Source organism: Fusarium poae, chromosome 3 (assembly GCF_019609905.1).
Source record: "Fusarium poae strain DAOMC 252244 chromosome 3, whole genome shotgun sequence".
NCBI classification, from domain to species: domain Eukaryota; kingdom Fungi; phylum Ascomycota; class Sordariomycetes; order Hypocreales; family Nectriaceae; genus Fusarium; species Fusarium poae.
Genome location: NC_058401.1, coordinates 7312241 through 7331184, shown reverse-complemented (window position 1 = coordinate 7331184; position 18944 = coordinate 7312241). Strand labels below are relative to the sequence as shown.

Below are 18944 nucleotides of genomic sequence, written 5' to 3'. Positions count from 1 at the left end.
CCCAACTGGATTGGAGACGAAAACCACCAAGACGGTGGTATATCTTACTTTGATAGATGTCACATCTTCCACTTTGCCGGCCATGGAAATTCGCATCCAAATGACCCGTCCAAGAGCCTATGACTGCTCAAGGACTGGCAGTTGCGGATCTTACGGAAGAACCAGGCTGGGGAAACATATGGATCAAGGGCGTTCAAGTGGCCGACTCAAGGGAAGGCAGTGCAAAGTTGGGGTGAGCAAACGTAGATTCCATATGTTCATTTCGGCGTATAAATGCAACGTCATCACTAACCCGACGGCTTGAAGCACTGTCTCAGTTCATCATTGTTGCACTATTCATAGATTGATACGTTGCATCAAAGGTTTGTTCCTGTCTATGTCTGTGACTAAACCAAGATGTGATGCCAAAGTCTTTGTTCTTGTTCGTGTTCCCTGCATAATGGGTCTGTTCAGTTGTTTGGGCTGAACAAAGTCACAGCTCACATTAGCCAGAACACAGTCACCTCAATCATATAAAGCCGAGACCTCTTGATTCCAATCTCATTATTCCAAACTACTTATCAACTACGAAAATCCGAAAGGTAAGTCCCCCATCTTCCCAAAAACCTAACTCTATCTACAGATTCTTTTGCACGCTAAACATTTCTCACCGGATACTATTCATCATGTCTTCTGCATTCGGTTTCTACGTCGGCGACGAAACCGCCGACATGCTTGCTATGAAGTTATACCTTATAGCGGAGAAGATCGACAAGCAATCAGAAAAGCTCACTGTTCTGGCCGCAGACACTCGCAAGAAGCTTTCCGGCAACATTTCCGATGCTGAGCGTGAGCGACTTGAGGACAACGCTAGTGCAGCTTGTCAGCACATTCGAACTATGCAGCGCGAATACAACGATCTTTGGAATCGTTGGTTGAAGAAGATTCAGGATGAGAATGTGGATGCTGCAAAGTTGGAGCTTGAGATGAAGAAGAAGGAGGAGATGAGGCTTGAGCAAGAGGAGAGATGGGAGATGCTTGAGAGGCTTGGTGACTACTTCAAGACTCGCTGGGGTTAAGTTGAAGTTGCACCAGGGTGCTCAGCATGGTGGAGCTAAGGAGGGTGTTGATTTGACACGCTGGTCGTGTTGGGATCGACTCCTCAAAAGTAGATTGGCAGAGAAGTACTGCCATCAATGAGATTTCTTTTCTGATTGATCCTATTGTTTATTTGTGACTCTATGTTTTCTATCCATTTTGTATATTACTATTGATTATTTATTCTTATAAGTTTATTCTTATTATATTAAATTTTATTATATTAAAAGCTATAGTACGTGCTTGATAAGCGAGTGAGTCAGACAAGCGAGTGGGTCAAAAATCCCTCACCTTACAACATTTCAATCTGATCAGATACTTCTTAACCAGCAACTATGTCACAGTCTTCAAATGAAGCTAGAATTCTTCTTGCCCTTCAGGCCCTTCAAAATGACCAAAATCTTAGTCTCCGACGCGCCTCAGGTATATATAAGGTTCCATTTGAGACCTTACGCCGCCGCCAAAATGGCATTCAATCACGACGTGATTCCGGCCCAAACTCGCGGCGACTATCTGATCTGGAAGAACAGACTATAGTTCAGTTTATTCTTGACCTAGATTCGCGAGGGTTTCCCTCGCGAATCCGTTTTGTGGAAGAAATGGCCAATTCTCTACTTGCAGACCGCGATGCATCACCTGTCGGCAAGCGCTGGGCTCATAACTTTATAAAGCGACAACCAGAGCTAAAGACGCGTATCTTTCGGAGATATGACTATCAGAGAGCTAAATGCGAAGATCCGACTATTATTCGTGGCTGGTTTCGGCTTGTACAGAACACAATCGCTAAATACAGTATCCAACCAGGTGATACCTGGAACTTTGATGAGACCGGCTTTATGATGGGCCTTATACAGTCCGGGATGGTAGTCACAGGCTCAGAAAGGCAAGGAAGGCCAAAATCAGTGCAGCCAGGAAACCGTGAATGGATTACTGCAATTCCAGCGATAAATGCCGAAGGTCAATCGATCCCGCCGTTTATCATTGGTTCAGGCCAGTATCATCTTGCAAACTGGTATCGAGAAAGCAACCTCCCCGGCGATTGGGTTATTGCAACAAGCCAAAATGGATGGACAAATAACGAGCTGGGTCTTGAGTGGCTAAAACACTTTGATCGATCAACAGCGAAGCGATCAGTTAGTCTCTATCGTCTCTTGATCCTCGATGGTCATGAAAGTCACCACTCTGTCGACTTTGAGAGATACTGTCAGGATCACAAGATCATTACACTTTGTATGCCTCCTCATGCATCCCACCTACTCCAGCCTCTCGATGTCGGGTGTTTTTCAGTACTGAAGAATGCTTATGGTCGAGAAATAGAGCATCTGATCAGATGCTCTATAACCCACATTCTAAGACCGAGTTCTTCCCAGCCTTTTATGCCGCTTTTCAAGCTACCTTTACAGAGAGCAATATCCAGGGGGCTTTTAGGGGAGCTGGAATTTATCCTCTTGACCCAGAAACCGTCGTCTCGAAGCTTGATATACAGTTACGGACTCCAACGCCTCCTGGGGAGGCAAGTCAACCACCAAGTCCATGGGTTTCCAAAGACCCCAAAGACAGCAACAGAGGCTCAATCTCAATCTGAATACCTTACCAGACGAGTTATTATGCATAAGAGCAGTTCCCCAGAGTCAATAATTGAGGCTATTAAGTCAAATACAAAAGCAACATTGGCAGTTATGCATGAGGTTGTCCTATTAAGAGATCAGGTCCGAAATCTTGAAGAGGCAAATGCAATACTAAGCCGGCGCCGGAGGGCAAAAAGAACAAGACTACAGAAAGGAGGAGCGATGACTGTACAGGAAGCATTACAATCAATTGATCAGATAGATGTGAATACGCAGGTAGTGGCAGAATCATCAAGAAGTGGTGGTCGAGGAAGGTCGGTTGGACCGGGTGTTCGGCGTTGTGGTGTATGCGGCAAGACCGGGCATAACGCAAGAACATGTCAAGAGGATATTCAGGCCTCTGGAGATGAGTATAGTGAGTAGTTATAGTCAATTGAATGAATTGAAGCAATTTTATCATCTAGATAATAAAGAGGGTTAAGATTTTTGACCCACTCGCTTATCTGACTCACTCGCTTATCAAGCACGTTAGTATTAATTATAAGCTTTTTCTCTTTTTTTTTAAAACTTTTTTTAATTTTTTAATTTTATAAGATTCTTAATATAATAAATTTTAATTTAATAAACTTTTTATAAAATAATATTATTTTTATTAAATATTTTATAAATTATTAATAATTTATTTTTTTTATTAAAGATTATTTTAAAAATTAAAAAAAATTTTATTTAAAATATTTAATTTTTTAATATATTAATATTATTATTATATTTTATTTTATAAAAAGCTTTAAAAGCTTTTTTTTTTTATATAATAAAAATTTAAATTTTAATTTATTAATTTAATAATTAATTATATAATTAAAAATATTATAATTAAAAATAATAAAAATAATAATTTAATTATTATTTATATTAATAATATTTTAATTTTAAATATTAATAAGAAAATTATTTTAAAAATAATAAAAAGTTTTTGTCACGGGCTGAGTCCGGCGGTACGGGTGGACAGGGAACGCTTCGGGCGTAATAGGTTCTATTGCTACGGATAGGCACTGCAGGCAGGTCAGGCTCTATTAACAAGACGTAGCTCAAGGAGCTACGTTCAGGATCTGACTGGCGGTCTAACTAAGGTTACGGCGATAACGCTATCGCCACGTGATCTGATCCACTTGTGGCTCTAGGGTAGGTTGGTCTGACTTCGAGCTGTGACAGTGCCCCCCTCTTTAGCATCGAGCTCTGCCGAGACGGGCTACTGTGGTCCGGGCTTGTCAGGGTATCTCCTGTGGAAGTTCGCCACGATCTCTGCAGCATTCTCCACGTAAGCAGCAGGGACTTCTGTTGGGTCTGCATATCCGGCCCATTTCACAGTATACTTCAGCCTGGGGCGGCCTCCTCGGCCTCGTCTGTCCCATCGGGAATCCACAATGTCTTCAACCTCCCACTCTTCCACTCCTTCGGCTTCTACTGGCGGTGGCGGGTCTACGTTCTGACCGGGCAGCGGATTGGTGGCAGCTGGCTTTAGCAGGCTCGTGTGAAACACGGGGTGTATCTTCATGCTGGCGGGCAGTTCCAGTCGATAGGCGTACGGGGAGATGACCTTGCCGATCTTCAACGGGCCGATGTTCTTCCAGTCTAGTTTCTTCTGTGGCCTAAGGGTCTTGATATTCCTGGCGTCTAGCCACACTGGAGTCCCCCTACTTGGTATCGTCGGGCAGGTCGTCTGTGTCGGTTCGCTTGGGCTTCGTAACGGGCTTGTGCGGCAATGCTTTCTGATCTCAGGTGCTCTAGGATGTCGTTCATCGTCTTTGCGAACTGTTCTGCGTCTCTAGTGGCTGGGGTTCCTCTGACTGTAATCGTGGGTTCAAAGCCCATTCGCGGGTGGAATCCATAGTTTGCAAAGAACGGAGATACGCCGGTGGTTTCGGATTTCAGGGAGTTCGCTGCGAACTCGGCCAGGGGGAGCCATCGGTTCCAGTCGTCCTGTAGGTATGACACGTAGGCTCGCAGGTACTGTTCCAACACAGCGTTCAGGCGTTCAGTCTGTCCGTCGGTCTCAGGGTGGTAAGCGGTGGATAGTAGCGAGCTGATCGACAGTTGTTTGGTGAGCTTCTGCCAGAACTCCGCTACGAACTGGGGTCCCCGGTCCGATACTATAGTCTGTGGGAGCCCATGTAGCTTCCACACTTCCTTCAGGTAGTAATGGGCTGCGTCTTCGGCATCGCAGGTTCCTTTGCATGCGATGATATGTCTCATCTTGGTCAGGCGGCAGGCTATAATCAGGATGGCGTCATTTCCTTCGCTGGGCGGCAGATGTGTGATAAAATCCATTGACACATGTTGCCAGGCTCGTTCGGGGATAGGCAAGGGTTTCAGCACACCTTGCTTCGCTTCTCGGGCTGGGTTGGCTCTTCGACACGTATGGCAGTTCTTAACCCATTGTTCGATGTAGGCCAACATTCCGGGCCAGTAGTAATCCCGGGAAAGCAGGTCATAAGTGCGGGCACGACCTGGGTGTCCTGCTATAGGGTGTTCGTGGCAGGCTTTCAGCAGGGCGGTCTTGAGGGCGTCGTGGCTCGGGATATAGATGCGGTCCCGGTACAACAGTCGTTCCTGGACGATCTTGCACTCTGCAAGCGTAATCTTCGGGTGTCGCGGTGCGTCGGTCCTGAGGGCTTGTAGTATCGACTGCAGGTCTTCATCGGTCTGGTATCCTTCGTTCAGCAAGCGGTCGATCTCTTCTGGTAGCTCTATTGAGAGTGACGGCTCCTCGGGTGTTGGTGCGGGTTGGTTCTGTTGTAGTGGGTGGCGGATGCGGGCTCTCTGGACTCGTAGCGGCGGAAGTTGCCAGTTCTCTTTCTTTAGGACCACCTGGCTTTGGTGCGCTAAGCGCTCATCCCCCTCTTTAGGGAGGTCTTCTGACCTCCTGGTCAGGGCATCGGGTTTAACTCCCTGTTTCCCAGGTCGATATGTGATCTGGAAATTAAATCGGGACAGGAACTCAGACCAGCGGGCTTGTCGTCGGTTAAGTAACTTCGTCGTCGTAAAGTACTCCAGGTTCTTGTGATCCGTGATCACTTTTATCGGTGAGGGTGCCCCCTCCAGTTCGGGTCTCCATTCTTCGAAGCAGCGAATAATGGCCATGAGTTCCTTATCGTAGATCTCGTAGTTGCATTCCGTGGACGTATGCTTCTTGGAGAAGAAGGCTACCGGGTGCAGCCTTCCGTCATCGTCGTATTGCGACAGCACACCGGCGGATACATAGTCAGAGGCGTCTGTCTCCAGGATTACGTCCTTCGTCCAATCGAAGGGGCGTAAGATCGGTGCTGATGTGAAGGCTCCCTTCAAGTCTCGGAAAGCCTTTTCGCAGGTTTCGTCCCAGACGAACGGTACGTCTTTCTTTGTCAGGTGGTTCAACGGGGCTGTAAGCTTAGAGAAGTCACGGATGAACCTCCTGTAGAAGTTCGCAAATCCTGTGAAAGCTTGTACATCTGTCAGGCAGGTCGGGGTTTGCCAGTTCTTAACAGTTTCGATCTTTGCAGGGTCCATTCGGATGCCGTCTCGTCCCACGATAAGGCCTAGGAACTTGGTTTCCGTAACCATGAATTCGCATTTGGCTGGGTTTGCGAATAACCCGGCAGCTCTCAGTTTTTCAAGCACCATCTTTAATTGCTCGACATGTTCTTCTCGGGTCCGGCTATAGATCAGGATATCGTCCAGGTACGCAGTGCAGAATATATCCAGGTATTCCCTCAGCGCATCATTAATGTACCGCTGGAAGGTCGCGGGGGCTCCTGTTAGGCCGAAGGGCATAACCAGTGACTCATATAATCCGAATCGGGTGCGGAATGCTGTCAGGTACTCCTGGCCTTCCTTGATACGCAGATTATTGAAGGCCGATACGATGTCAATACGGGAGAAGTATTTCATACCAGACAGGTTATTCAGGGATTCTTTGATCAGGGGGGAGCGGGTAGCGGTCCTTAACCGTAATATTATTCAGGGCTCGGTAGTCCACGCAGAAGCGTAGACCACCGCCGGGTTTCTTGACGAATAGTACCGGGGAGGCTACAGGCGACGAGCTTGGGCGGATGAATCCTTTACGCAGATTCTCGTCTAGCCACTCTCGTAGGGCTGTCAGTTCGTTCCGGGACATTCCATACAAGGGTCCAAACGGCAGTTTTCCTCCTGGGGTTAGCTCGATGTGGTGGTCTCCAGATCGGTGCGGTGGTAGCTTCTCTGCCTCCTTAGGCGAGAAAACGTCCTGGAACTCTCGAAGTTCTTCCGGCAGCACGAATGCCTCTGGCTCAGGCTTAAGCAGGTAGTCCAGTTGCTTCAGGGTGACGGTGAAGAGGCGGTAACGGTCCTTCTGGCTGTATATTCGGGCGGTTCGCAGGGAAACCGGGAGGATATCCTTTCCCTCCAAGGCTGGTGGGATACTCCCTTTCATCTGGCGCATGAACTTCTTCGGGACGGTCTGTAAAGCCTTAATCCTTGTAGGCTTGGTTGGGGTGTTGCAGAATTTCTGGCAGTACGGGCTGTTAAATGTGAACGTGTGGGCCGCGAAGCCCACCTGCGGGTCGTGTTGCTTTAGCCAAGGCATTCCCAGGACAATAGGGTAGCTGGCTAGCTGGGTCACGTAGAAGATCATGCTCTTCTGCTCGTGATCGGCAATGCGGAGTCCGGCGCGGACGTAGTAGGCGACCTTCCCGCTCTCGGCAGGTCGCCCGTCGAACACTTCAATCTCGAAGGTTCTCTTCAGGGGTCTAAACTTCAGGTTCTGGGACTTAGCCCAGCTCTCGTCGATAAACCCTTTTCCTTCCGCTCCGCTATCGGTCATAGCGTAAGACGGAATTGGTTCTCTTCCGGCCACATTGAGGCTGGCAGGCAGTATCATCAGGTTCGAACGTTGGTTGTTCTCGTTCTCAATCGGGATTCCATGAACGGAGGCGGCGGACAGTTTAATCTTCGGTACAGTAGGTGCGGGGAGGGGAGCCTGGCGCCGACTTAAGACAGGCTCACCCCGTTTTCCTGGCGTCCTCGGGAGTGTCTAGATCGGCGGGAACTGGCGCGGCTGGATGTAGGCGAGTGTGGAGACGGGGGCTGGCTGGTGCGGTTGGGGCTATAAGCGAAGGTGGCTTGACGGAGCCTGGTTGGACGTGTGTCAGGTTCGGGACAGTCGCGGAGGTAGTGGTTGGCTGAACCGCAACGGAAGCACTGGTTGTTCTCCCGTCGTTGGTTAGGGCGGTTATAGCGGCGCTGATTGCTGAGGTCCATAGGTTCTCCGGCTGGTTGGCGGTTTTCGGGGGGGCTTCTCCCTCTACGAGGCGATGGGGACTTCTTTCGGAGTGTCTGGGGGTACTCCTTCAGCGGCATATTCGTCTTTCGTGACGCAGGCTGTGGCTCCGCTGCGAAGCGGCGTCGTCGGTTTTCCAATTCTTGTAGGAAGGTGGCTAGGTCGTGATATTTATAGCTAGGCGGTGGGTTGTGTATAAGCATTCCGCGTAGTTCTCGGGAGACAGCTTGTTCCAACAGGGTAGGGAGGGCCTCTTCTGACATTTCTCCTTCCAGCGCGAGGCGTTGGAACTCGGCGAAGAAGGTGCTGAAATCCTTGTGAGTCTGGCGAAGGCGGAATAATTCGGCGCGGGCATTATTGATCCGGTTCGGGTCTCCAAAAGCGCGTTCTAGTAGATCGATAATATCCTGGTAGTCGGGGAGTTGGCATTCACCAGCTTTAATGTGCGGTAGGACTTGTGCATAGGCGCGTCCCTTAAGACGGCCAGTTACATAGGACATTCGGGCGAGGCGTGTCGGGAATCGGTCGTGGTTAGCTTTTAGTTTTGAGTGTATCTGGGAGACGAAACGGCGTAGGTCGCTCCGTTCGCCCTCAAACTTGTCAGGGTCGGGTAATCGTTCGGTAAGACTGGTTGATTCGGTAGATCGGGAAGAAGGCGGAGGAGTCGTTCCCATAGGAGTCGCTACACGAAGCTCAGCGGGAGCGCTAGTCTCGGGGGGTTCACGGATAGTAGGTACGGTAGGTCGGGTGGCGTCGAGGGCACGCCGTTCGGCCAGGCGGGCTTCAAAGAGGGCGTCATCTTTCTCTTTCAAGGTTCTCTTGGTCTGTTGCTCAACATATTCGAGTTGGATTTGTACAGCGTCGCGCTCTTTAGCGATCCGCTGGAGGGTATGCTCTCGATCCTGGATTTTCTCTTGGTCGGCTTGGAGCTGGTCCTCGAGGTGAGAGATACGGTTCTGGGCTTCCTCGGCGTAGGTGTAGACACTTTTGAAGTACTCGAACCAGTCGTCGAGATGCTCGGGGGCGTGGGCTCGGAAGGAGTCTGCGCCATCTGGCAGGAACGGAGGAAGCGGTCTAGCGGTCATTGCGTTCGGCGTCCAAACGGTAGGAGCTACGTAGTGTCACGGGCTGAGTCCGGCGGTACGGGTGGACAGGGAACGCTTCGGGCGTAATAGGTTCTATTGCTACGGATAGGCACTGCAGGCAGGTCAGGCTCTATTAACAAGACGTAGCTCAAGGAGCTACGTTCAGGATCTGACTGGCGGTCTAACTAAGGTTACGGCGATAACGCTATCGCCACGTGATCTGATCCACTTGTGGCTCTAGGGTAGGTTGGTCTGACTTCGAGCTGTGACAGTTTTAAATTTTTTTAATTAATTTTTTGTTTTAAAAATAAAATTAATTATAAAAATTAAGTTTTTATAAATAATTTTTTAATTTAATATATAATTAAAATTAATAAGAATTTTAAAGTTTATTATTTTATATAGTAATTTTATTAATATTAATAAAGAAATATTTAATAATTAATTTTTAAAAAAAATAAAAACTTTTATAATAATTATTATAATTTTAATTTTATAAATTATAATATATACTTTTAAATAAGATTTATATTAATATCTAGGTTTAAAAACTATATTTTTTTATAAATTAATTTTATATATATACTTTAGGACTTATGCCTTAAAAATTACCTAATAAAAGTAAGTTTATTCAGTTCTGGTGAACAAAGATCTCTTCCCACATCGTCCTCAAGCAACAGGGCGCGCACGTCTAGTTGCTATTGTGGCTTTGCTCAGTTGGGCAATCACGATTTCCTACAAGACTGTCGTACGGAATTACCAACATGTTATGGCTTTTCGAGTCGTTTCGCCCTTCCATCACTCTCCATTCGTATCTCCGTGTCGTCTTCATCTTGTAATTCATCAGTTGAATGGAGCGAGCACAGGGATGTCTCTGAATTGGAAAGAGTTGGCAAGTGTGTTCGGATTCTAGCTAGTGTGGTATCAATTCATTATTATAGGATTGCTCCCATCATTAGTATATACCTGCTTCTATATAGTAGAGGAATATCATCATGACCAGAACTTAAACTTATTAAACCATTTTGAAGCCTGGCCCGCCGACTCATCAGAATCATTACCCGAATTCCCAAACGACACCCTTCGCGGTCTAACGTAGTATCTATCAATTTCGCGCACAGAATAATCCACATCGGTGGCTAAGGGTAACACCATCTCCCACGGTGACGGAGGTTCTGCCAATTCACCACTATCCTCGCTTCTACTGGATCCTTCAGACGTCCTTTCATCGGGACTCTCATACACAGTCTCCGGCCTATCGAGTGATGGGAACCGTCGACTTCTGCTGGACGGACTAGATGTAGACCTAGGATCTCTCTCTGAGTGATTCGAGATAGATCGTTTGGGCCTTGCAATTTCGAATGACGGAAATTGCTGGTTTCTCTCGGAGAGACTTGATATGGATCGCTCCGGTCTCGGAGATCGGAAGTACGTACGGAGAAGTTCAGGTGATACGGGATCTGAGTCTCGGTTTGATGTGTTTGATGATGAGTTGGTGTTGGATGAATGTTCCGAAGATGATAGACTGCTTCTATAATTGACTATGCCTCTTTCCGAGAGGTTCGTCCTATTTGTGGGACGTCTCCTCAGTTGTCGAAGACCGTATACCTGTGAACCAATGTTAGTAACCAATATCTCTGCCTGAGATAACGTGGCATACCTGAGGCCGTTCTCGCGAGGACTCGGGAGGCGGAGTATTCTTCCATTCGCGATAAGTAGTAACAGTAAGTCGTCCAAACTCCAACGCCGAGGGAACAAAGAACATGCCAATGATGAAGATGGAATGAAAGATTAAAATGATATAGCCAAGCACACTCGCTGCCGTATGACTCCAAATATCAGGAATCATTCCCATGCAAAGAAGAAGAATAGTAAGACGTGCACCAGCCATGAGAAATGGTTTAGAAAGCAACCCAGGCGCTGCTCCGGCCCATGCTAGAAAGCAAAGTTGTATGACTTCGCATGCGATTAGAGAGAACACTTGTGCTGTGCCAAAACGCTGCAATCCACCAACGATAACACCGCGGGCGAACAGGAGTATAAAAGTAACGAGGGTATAGTAGTCTTGTGTGCGGGAAGGCTCCCCATCCGTGTCTTGCTTGTGAATGTCGTCAATAAGCAGATAGCCCATGTTCTGTGGACTTCTCGATGCCAATCCCCACCAACTTGCAATGATGAGAAGAGCGACAACAGAAATCACAAGAAACATGTAGTATAGTGGTCGTGCGCTTACGCTGTCGAGTTGATATGTCGTCCAGGCAGTCAATGGGAACAGAAGGTAGCTGAGGAACACCCTTAGAGAAACCCAGACCGTAGCTTTCTGTCGCTCAAACGTGGAACTTTCGAGGGTCAAGGTGCCGGACCGACTAAACCAATCTCGCGTCCATCTCACATGCAGGCCGATTTGAAGGATGCCGTAAAGACCAAGAAGAATGACAAAAGCAAGGGCGGCGATATTAGCCCACGTGTAAACTGTAATTGGTGCAGCCATAACCTGGGTCATATGCTCGAGGCCTGTTGTCCCGCCAAAGGTACCGTTGATCTCATGAATGCCATCGTTGATGCCGTAGTAAAGCGATTCCCTCCATAGAATACCCTTGCGAAACATGAGAGTCGACCAACTAACTCCTGTAACGACCGGTTGTAGAAATCCTGGTTGATAGAGAGTGAGGGAGCTTGAGAAGAAGATGAACTGGAGGTATGTGAGACAGTCGGCGATTCTCGTCAAGTGAGACCTGTCTTGGCTTCTTTGTGTGTCATTTTCTTCATCGTCGCCTTGCGGATGCACCAAATCATACCATTCTCGCCATCCAGCAACGAGAATGACCAAAATAAAAATCAAAGCCGGTCCCCAGGAAGAGATGCCCTGGAAAGTCAAACCAATGTCTGGTGTAATGAAGCTTTTTAGACAAGCGACTGAGAAATGCTCGGGGCCGTCGATGTTGAGTTCCACTGTATAAGCCGCCAGCGGCGCAGGATCATCAATCCTGAACAAAACATCCAGATATTGCAGATGAACTTCCCGGTTGATCTGCTTGTACTTGATTGTCTTGCAAGTCACGTTCTGGTGGTCGCTGTTGTAACGCCTCGTGCCACCAACAGCCCCTAAACTCAATTCGACAGAGGCATTGTCGACCAAGGCACTCTCACAAGCCGCTGACGTCTCAAAATTGGCCAAGAGCCTAAAGCTGAGATGTGTCTCATCTTTTTGCTTTTCCAGAAAACCGTAAAGTGTATTCGGTACAAAGTGGTCTTCAAAGATGATAGTATTGGGTGGAGGTCGACCCTGGCAGTCTTGGAACTGAAGATGCGCAGCGTCAGAGGGAGAAAGAAATACGGTGAAGAGGACAAGGCGTAATAATAATGAGTGCATTTGTGACGAGGCTTATTATTTTTTTTAAAACAAAAGACAGTGAATGATCATTACCACGTCTTTACGATTGTCGTCATTGAGAAAGGAATGAATGGGGCCTGGGATGCGTCTCGCTTGTTTGGATCGCCTGTTGGGAGATTAAGAGGTGGAAACAGGACAAGGAGAAAAAGAGATTTTTGGTGCCTTGCAGTTCAGGTTCTGTTCTGTTCTGTTTTGTTTTTGGCGCTTGGCCTAAAGTGTCGGTCCGAACTTGGCTTTGTTTGTTAGCGTCCAAGGTGAAACTTGGGTTTGTTTGAGATGGGAGCTGGAGGACGATGGAATATGACCAGAGATTATGTCTATTCAAGTCAGAAGAAGACCTAGAGATGACTGGATTTATTCAGCATGAGATCATTCCTTCTAGCGTAACTATTTGATGAGTTTTCAAGATCATCGCTTTGATGTTCAATGATCTTCTCACACTAGATAGAGAACATGGGTCGGACTTGTCCGCGTGGCGAAGTACAGCGTTTCATTATGTAACCTTGGCGGAATATCCATCATCCGATACGCCAACAATCGAGGCCTGTCCTGGTTTTAGTGGATAATAATGTCTGCATTCACTTAAAGACAAGCTGACACTGACACGAAGGTATTCGATGGATATGGGGGATCAAGAATTACTTTGTACATAAAATCCAAGCCCTGGCTTGATGTCCCGGAGCAAAAGCAGACCCAGTCATATGTCGGAATGGTCCATGCCTGTCCTGTCGCGCTGGTGATTCCCGTCTTGGCTACTCAGCCTCGAACGTATTGATCGCCATCGTCACAGCCAATGGTGGCTCTGCAATACAACGTCGGAAGATTGTCGCTGCAACTTGGATAGAAAATACCAACCAGGATAAAAAGAGAATGAATTTAATAAGGTTTAAACGTTTTCTTTGTTGTGAAACAATTGCAGTGATCATGTGTCCGGATTGACTTTGGTATGTTCAACAGTGGTTGCGTTGGTGACCTTGTCCTTCATACATACCTAGGCACCATTTGAGTCACTGCTCAATCCCACCATTGAACAATACCACAATTCATAACAACCTCGAAATGTTTGTTCCATGGCGTCCATCTAAAACAATATGCCATTGTCTTGACCTACCGTGGCTGAAGACAATGGCTTGAAAAGACACACTAGCCCTACCCTGAAAGGCGGATTGCAAAACTAAAATACCCACTTTCCCGGACCACTTCGCACCGAACCCATGACACACACTGACTGATCTCTTGTCCACCGCCTTCACTCACTCATTCATCTATCAATCTACTATTACCCATTCACTGCCACCATGTCGTGCTTCTCTTCGTTACCACCTCAACCCACAGACGAGATCTTTGATCTTCTTGGTGCTTACCGAGCAGACTCTAACCCTGACCGCGTCAATCTCGGCGTCGGCGTCTACTGTACCGATGAAGGCAAATCTTGGCCTCTCGACGTTGTCACCCGCGTGGAGAAGGATCTCTTTGAGGAGGCTAGCTTGACTCGACACGATTATCTTCCCATTGAAGGTGACCAGCAGTTCCTCAAGGTTGCGAGGGAGCTTGTTTTTGCTCATCAGGATGACTTGAGCATCGCTTCCGTGCAGACCGTCTCCGGAACCGGAGCCAACCACATCGGTGCTCGTTTTGTCGCGGATTACCTTCGACCTCAAAACATTTGGGTGTCTGATCCCACGTGGGCGAATCATCATATGATCTGGGAATCTGTTGGAATGAAGCCCAAGTTGTATCCCTACTACAAAAAGTCGGATTGTTCGTTGGACTTTGAGGGCATGATCAAGACCCTCGAAGAGGAAGCTCAACCACGTGATGCTGTCCTTCTACACGCATGTGCGCATAACCCTACTGGTCTGGACCCTACAAAGGAGCAGTGGAAGATTATTGCAGAGGTCTGCCAGCGAAAGCAACTGTTCCCCTTTTTCGACGCCGCGTACCAAGGCTTTGCATCCGGCAGTCCCGCGGAGGACGCCTGGGCAATCCGCTACTTCTACCAACAGCAGCCTCGACCTGACATGATCGTTGCGCAGTCCTTCTCCAAGAACTTTGGTCTCTATGGTCACAGAACAGGTGCCATCCATCTCGTGCTCGCAGAGCCCTCCAAGGAGATTAGAGATAATGCTTACTCCACCCTTTCGTATCTCTTACGATCCGAGATCTCTATGGCTCCCAAGTATGGTTCAACGATTGTCAAGACAGTTTTGGGCAGTGAAGAGTTGACTGCTGCTTGGATGGCTGATTTGCAAGTCATGAGCAGTCGTATCAAGAGCATGCGACAAGCTCTGTATGATGAGTTGGTACGCTTGGAGACTCCTGGAACATGGAATCATATCGTTGATCAGGTAAGTGATATTTGAAACAAAGTTTGAGATCAAGTATTGATTGTGTTGCAGATTGGCATGTTCTCATACACTGGTTTGACTCCCTTTGAAGTCAAGGTTCTTCGGGATCGCTTCCACATTTACTTGCTCAAGTCAGGACGTATCTCCATCTCTGGCTGTAAGTTTTGCGACCTTTTTTCTCCTGGTGATTCGATGAAGCTAACAAAACTGCAGTGAATGAGAGAAACGTCAACTACGTTGCCAAGGCCATTCACGATGTCCGAGCAAATGGTCATGAGCTCAATGGAACGAATGGAACAAACGGTGTCAACGGACACTAAAATGTATTGTATAACTATATTTAGATTACAGATTTCTTTACCCTCCCGGGTTTATAGATGTATAGGTTTTCCTCAACCCATTATTCTCAACTGTGATATGGTCCGATGTCGGCCCGAACTCGGCCATGGCTTTTCTTTCGAGTGAAAACTTCATGTGCAACCCCAACCTCGTTAGAGCATTGTGGTACTTCTCATGAGCTATATAGGCATTTTACAACAGTTCCATTTATATAAATATAGTATCCACAGGCGGCTAGTGAGTCGAATTCATGGTACTTTATAGACTGCTGGATAAAGATAGTTTCCGTACTGAGATAGCCATAACCAGCCAAGTCAATCGTATCGTTGCCTGTAATACTTTAGCTCTTTTCGAGCCATATTCGATCTGCATTTGTGAATGTGCATAAGGGACCACAGTAGCAACTAGCAGAAGATCTCTCTGTAAACTGCTCTTTTATCTTGGGCTGTCGGGGATAGCTATTCACTTGCGAGACAGATACTTGGACATTTGGTTAATATTTTATACAATTTGCCATCCGATATCACTCATGATTCTCAATTTTGTCAACTCATGACATCGCTGTAAGTATAAATGTTTCGTCGGCAAGATCCGGTAGTTCCCATGCGAATACGAATACTCCATTAACCGAACTAAAAAAATAGAACCACTTTTGACGATCTAAACATGATCTTATCAATCTCGCAACAAATCAGCTGTTCTTTTTCGTCTTCCAACCAAGTACTCAGGTCAGTCAACATGTCTCAGCTGTCTTGTATTTACCTAGACAAAGTCGGTGTACAAGGGCGAAACAATTCTCCGTTCCGCTCCATATTCACTTTACGCCGCTTGCCCCGCAAACGTACGATCAGATCAGTTGAGACCAACTTATAAACATCTCATCAGCCCCTTCAATACTGCAAGAGATAACAACATCTCTCTCTCTCATATATCAACCAAAATGGCCAGTCTGGGCGTTTACGCGGGTGTAACAACGCTCATCGTCTTGCTTCTTAGCTACGGTATCCCATTGTTCCTCAGCGAGTACTTTCCTTGGCAGTCGCTGTATAAACAACGTCACGGAAAGCCTACTGTCACGACAAAATCGTACGAGGGGCGAACTGTGCTCATCACCGGTGCTAATGGTGCTTTTGGATCGAGGGCTGCAAAACTCTTTGCGCATCGAGATGTTGACACGCTTGTTCTTGTTGACGTCAGGGACTGTGGAGAGCTGAAGCAGGAGATTGAGAAGGAATTGACTGATGCGGGCAAAGCAACGCCTACCATTCTTGTCTGGCAGGCTGACTTGATGAATTTCTCTGGATGTCAAGAGGTTGCGAGAAGGGCACAGGATTTGAAGACGCTTGACCATGTTTTGATGACTATGGGTATTCTGTCTTTCAACCGCCGCGTGTCGCCCGAAGGTTGGGAAACCTGTGAGTACCTAGACTATCTGCCTCGCATTATGATTGAAGGGTTTCTAACATACATACAGCCATCCAAATCAACTACCTCTCTGGTGCTCTCCTCGGACTCCTCCTTCTACCTCTCCTTAAATCTTGCTCTTCCAACCCCAACCCTCCCGTCATGACCTTTGTCACATCCTTCGGCATCTACCCCTCATCCTTCACAATGGGTATGCCCAAGAATGGCAATTATCTCAAGATGCTCAGTAACAACAAGGACGGCATGCAGCAGGCTCATCAATACGGACGATCCAAGGCTCTGTTGCTTTACTTCACCCGCGAACTCGCCCAGCGTGTCTCAGCTTCGAAGCTTCCTCACAAGGTGACCATCAACAGTGCCGACCCTGGGTCTGCATGGACGCCTCTTACTGCACCGAACCAGGACCAGCTCATTCCAAGATTAATTCAGAACTTTGGATCGAGAGCACCAGAGATTTGCGCTGCTGCTCTTGTTAATGGTGTCTCATCTTCTGAGGATGCGCATGGAAAGATTATGCAGGACTTTGATACTACTTCGTAAGTTCTGTGACATAGGCCATGTAGACGATACTGATTCAAAGATAGGTACCCACCCTTCATGGAGCGCAAGAGCGGTCATGTAGCCCAGAAGCGTGTTTGGGATGAGACGAGGGAAGAGTTTGAGGCCAAGGTTCCAGAGGTCAAAGCTGTCTACGAAATGTTGGGTGAACTTTGAACCCTTTGTTCTCTTCTAGTTTATGGCATAACACTGCATCGCGAGGGTTGATAGTAGAATGCCTAATGGGTTACAGAAAAGTTGGTCTTTGAGTTCTAGGGTATGCTATTATTATTTGGTGCTTTTCGAGGCATAAATCCCGAAGTATACATAAATGAATAACATAAGAGGCCTGACCGGAAAAGAATCATTCACCCTGGCATTGGTCCCCTGTCTCGACAAGATAGCGTAATTCATTTTGGATAATAAATAACCGATATCCAGAGGTTCAAAGATGCAGAAAACATGTCAGATACTTCCGGTCGACTCGCAGCTTCACATGCTTGTACTGTGGAACAATGATGGTGGGGATATGTCCATGAAAGGTAGGATTATTTGGACGCTTGTAATACTGCTCCTAATCTTTGGGTAACTAAATGATTGCTGCTAAACTTTCAGTTTTCAGGTGCTTTGTCTACATTTTTGAGAAATAGTCCAGAGTATTCCACCGCTTTTCTTTGCGGTCTAGAAAGAGTCATGTCTCATGAAAAGATCAGCCTTACCAGGACAGATCAAAATGACTGGGGTCTAGCGTGGTTAGCTCGTCAGTCCGGCCGGCACCATTGCGAGTCAGTCAACAATGGATCATCTTTATTTCGCGACATTTTGCAAAGATGACCTGATCCGTACAGAATGGACGTGTAACAACAATTTGCTATTCTGCTGTTGATGGTGGGAATCAAGTACGTTCTCAAGCCACAGGGTAAGTAGTCATGTCATCAGTAGCAAAGCTAAGCAACTGTCAGGTAAATTACGCGACGAAATGCGAAATGAACCAGGGTCCTCGGCGATAACTAAAAAAGGGCTGCTGTAACCGGTGACATGCTGTGGATATCCGAGGGGTTATCCTAAATTTCCCCATTTTTCGCATTATCCCAGACAGGAGACCGACACAATTTAATTAATCTCGATAGGTGGTTGCATTGTGATCATCTCTTATCTGTTGAGTAACCAACATTTCATAAATAGTGATCCATAATTCATTACAACTTGGACGGTTACGACATAATACAGTGCTCCAGTTCACGGATACACTCTGCCGTTGATACGACACACAACAGAACCCAAAGACACTGCCTCAATCCGAATTGCCGAGAAAAGCGGGCGTCATCTCGTAAACAATTACAACAGAAACAAATAAACAAAGTTTACGACACTAGATTAGTATTCATGCAACTGCAACACCATTCTTATAGGCACTATCGTAAACTCAATGCATATGTATTCATTCCCTCAAAGAACAAGCTTTCTTTCAATTTGTTCAGCGGGACTCTGTCACTCCCTTTCTGAACCCCAACAACTCCTAAGCCAAAGCAGGTTAACAGCCCCGGTCTAACTAGAGGAGGCGTAAAGGAACCCTGAATTTTCCACCCTCTCAGGGACATTTACGGGGAAAAAGTCCAGAACTTGAAAGTTGCGCAACCCTGTCAGGAGACTTGGGTTAAGCTTCTTGAGGCCAAGTCTTTTGTCTGGGGTCTCCTTGTTACTGGGGTATTGGTTGGTTGAGCCGTAATGAGGCAACCTGTTCGAGATTGCATTGCTCCACAAAGAAGGGGACCTGACCAGACGATGTACGGTAAACGAAAATGGATCTTGGGTGTGCCAACAACCAACAGAGGCGCAGTCCAGTCAGTGACAGGTTTTAACAATCTAGTCTAGACT

The 18944-nt window shown here is 46.9% G+C and overlaps 4 protein-coding genes across 4 annotated transcripts; 3 read left to right on the top strand and 1 right to left on the bottom strand.

Annotated features, from left to right (window-relative positions):
• Positions 1-665: 665 nt before the first annotated feature.
• Positions 666-1058, top strand: FPOAC1_009864 (uncharacterized protein; the record flags this gene model as incomplete). The annotated part of the gene is made up of 1 exon (XM_044854278.1): positions 666-1058. The coding sequence occupies one exon, from the start codon at positions 666-668 to the stop codon at positions 1056-1058; it is 393 nt and encodes a 130-aa protein (XP_044706948.1).
• Positions 1059-10016: 8958 nt separating this feature from the next.
• Positions 10017-12396, bottom strand: FPOAC1_009863 (uncharacterized protein; the record flags this gene model as incomplete). The annotated part of the gene is made up of 2 exons (XM_044854277.1): positions 10017-10631; positions 10684-12396. The coding sequence occupies 2 exons, from the start codon at positions 12394-12396 to the stop codon at positions 10017-10019; spliced, it is 2328 nt and encodes a 775-aa protein (XP_044706947.1).
• Positions 12397-13715: 1319 nt separating this feature from the next.
• Positions 13716-15085, top strand: FPOAC1_009862 (uncharacterized protein; the record flags this gene model as incomplete). Its single annotated transcript, XM_044854276.1, has 3 exons — positions 13716-14765; positions 14817-14922; positions 14979-15085. The coding sequence occupies 3 exons, from the start codon at positions 13716-13718 to the stop codon at positions 15083-15085; spliced, it is 1263 nt and encodes a 420-aa protein (XP_044706946.1).
• A 959-nt stretch (positions 15086-16044) lies between these two features.
• On the top strand, positions 16045-17243 carry FPOAC1_009861 (uncharacterized protein; the record flags this gene model as incomplete). The annotated part of the gene is made up of 3 exons (XM_044854275.1): positions 16045-16519; positions 16579-17065; positions 17114-17243. 3 exons carry the CDS (start codon positions 16045-16047, stop codon positions 17241-17243), a joined length of 1092 nt encoding a protein of 363 aa, XP_044706945.1.
• Between the last annotated feature and the right edge of the window lie 1701 nt (positions 17244-18944).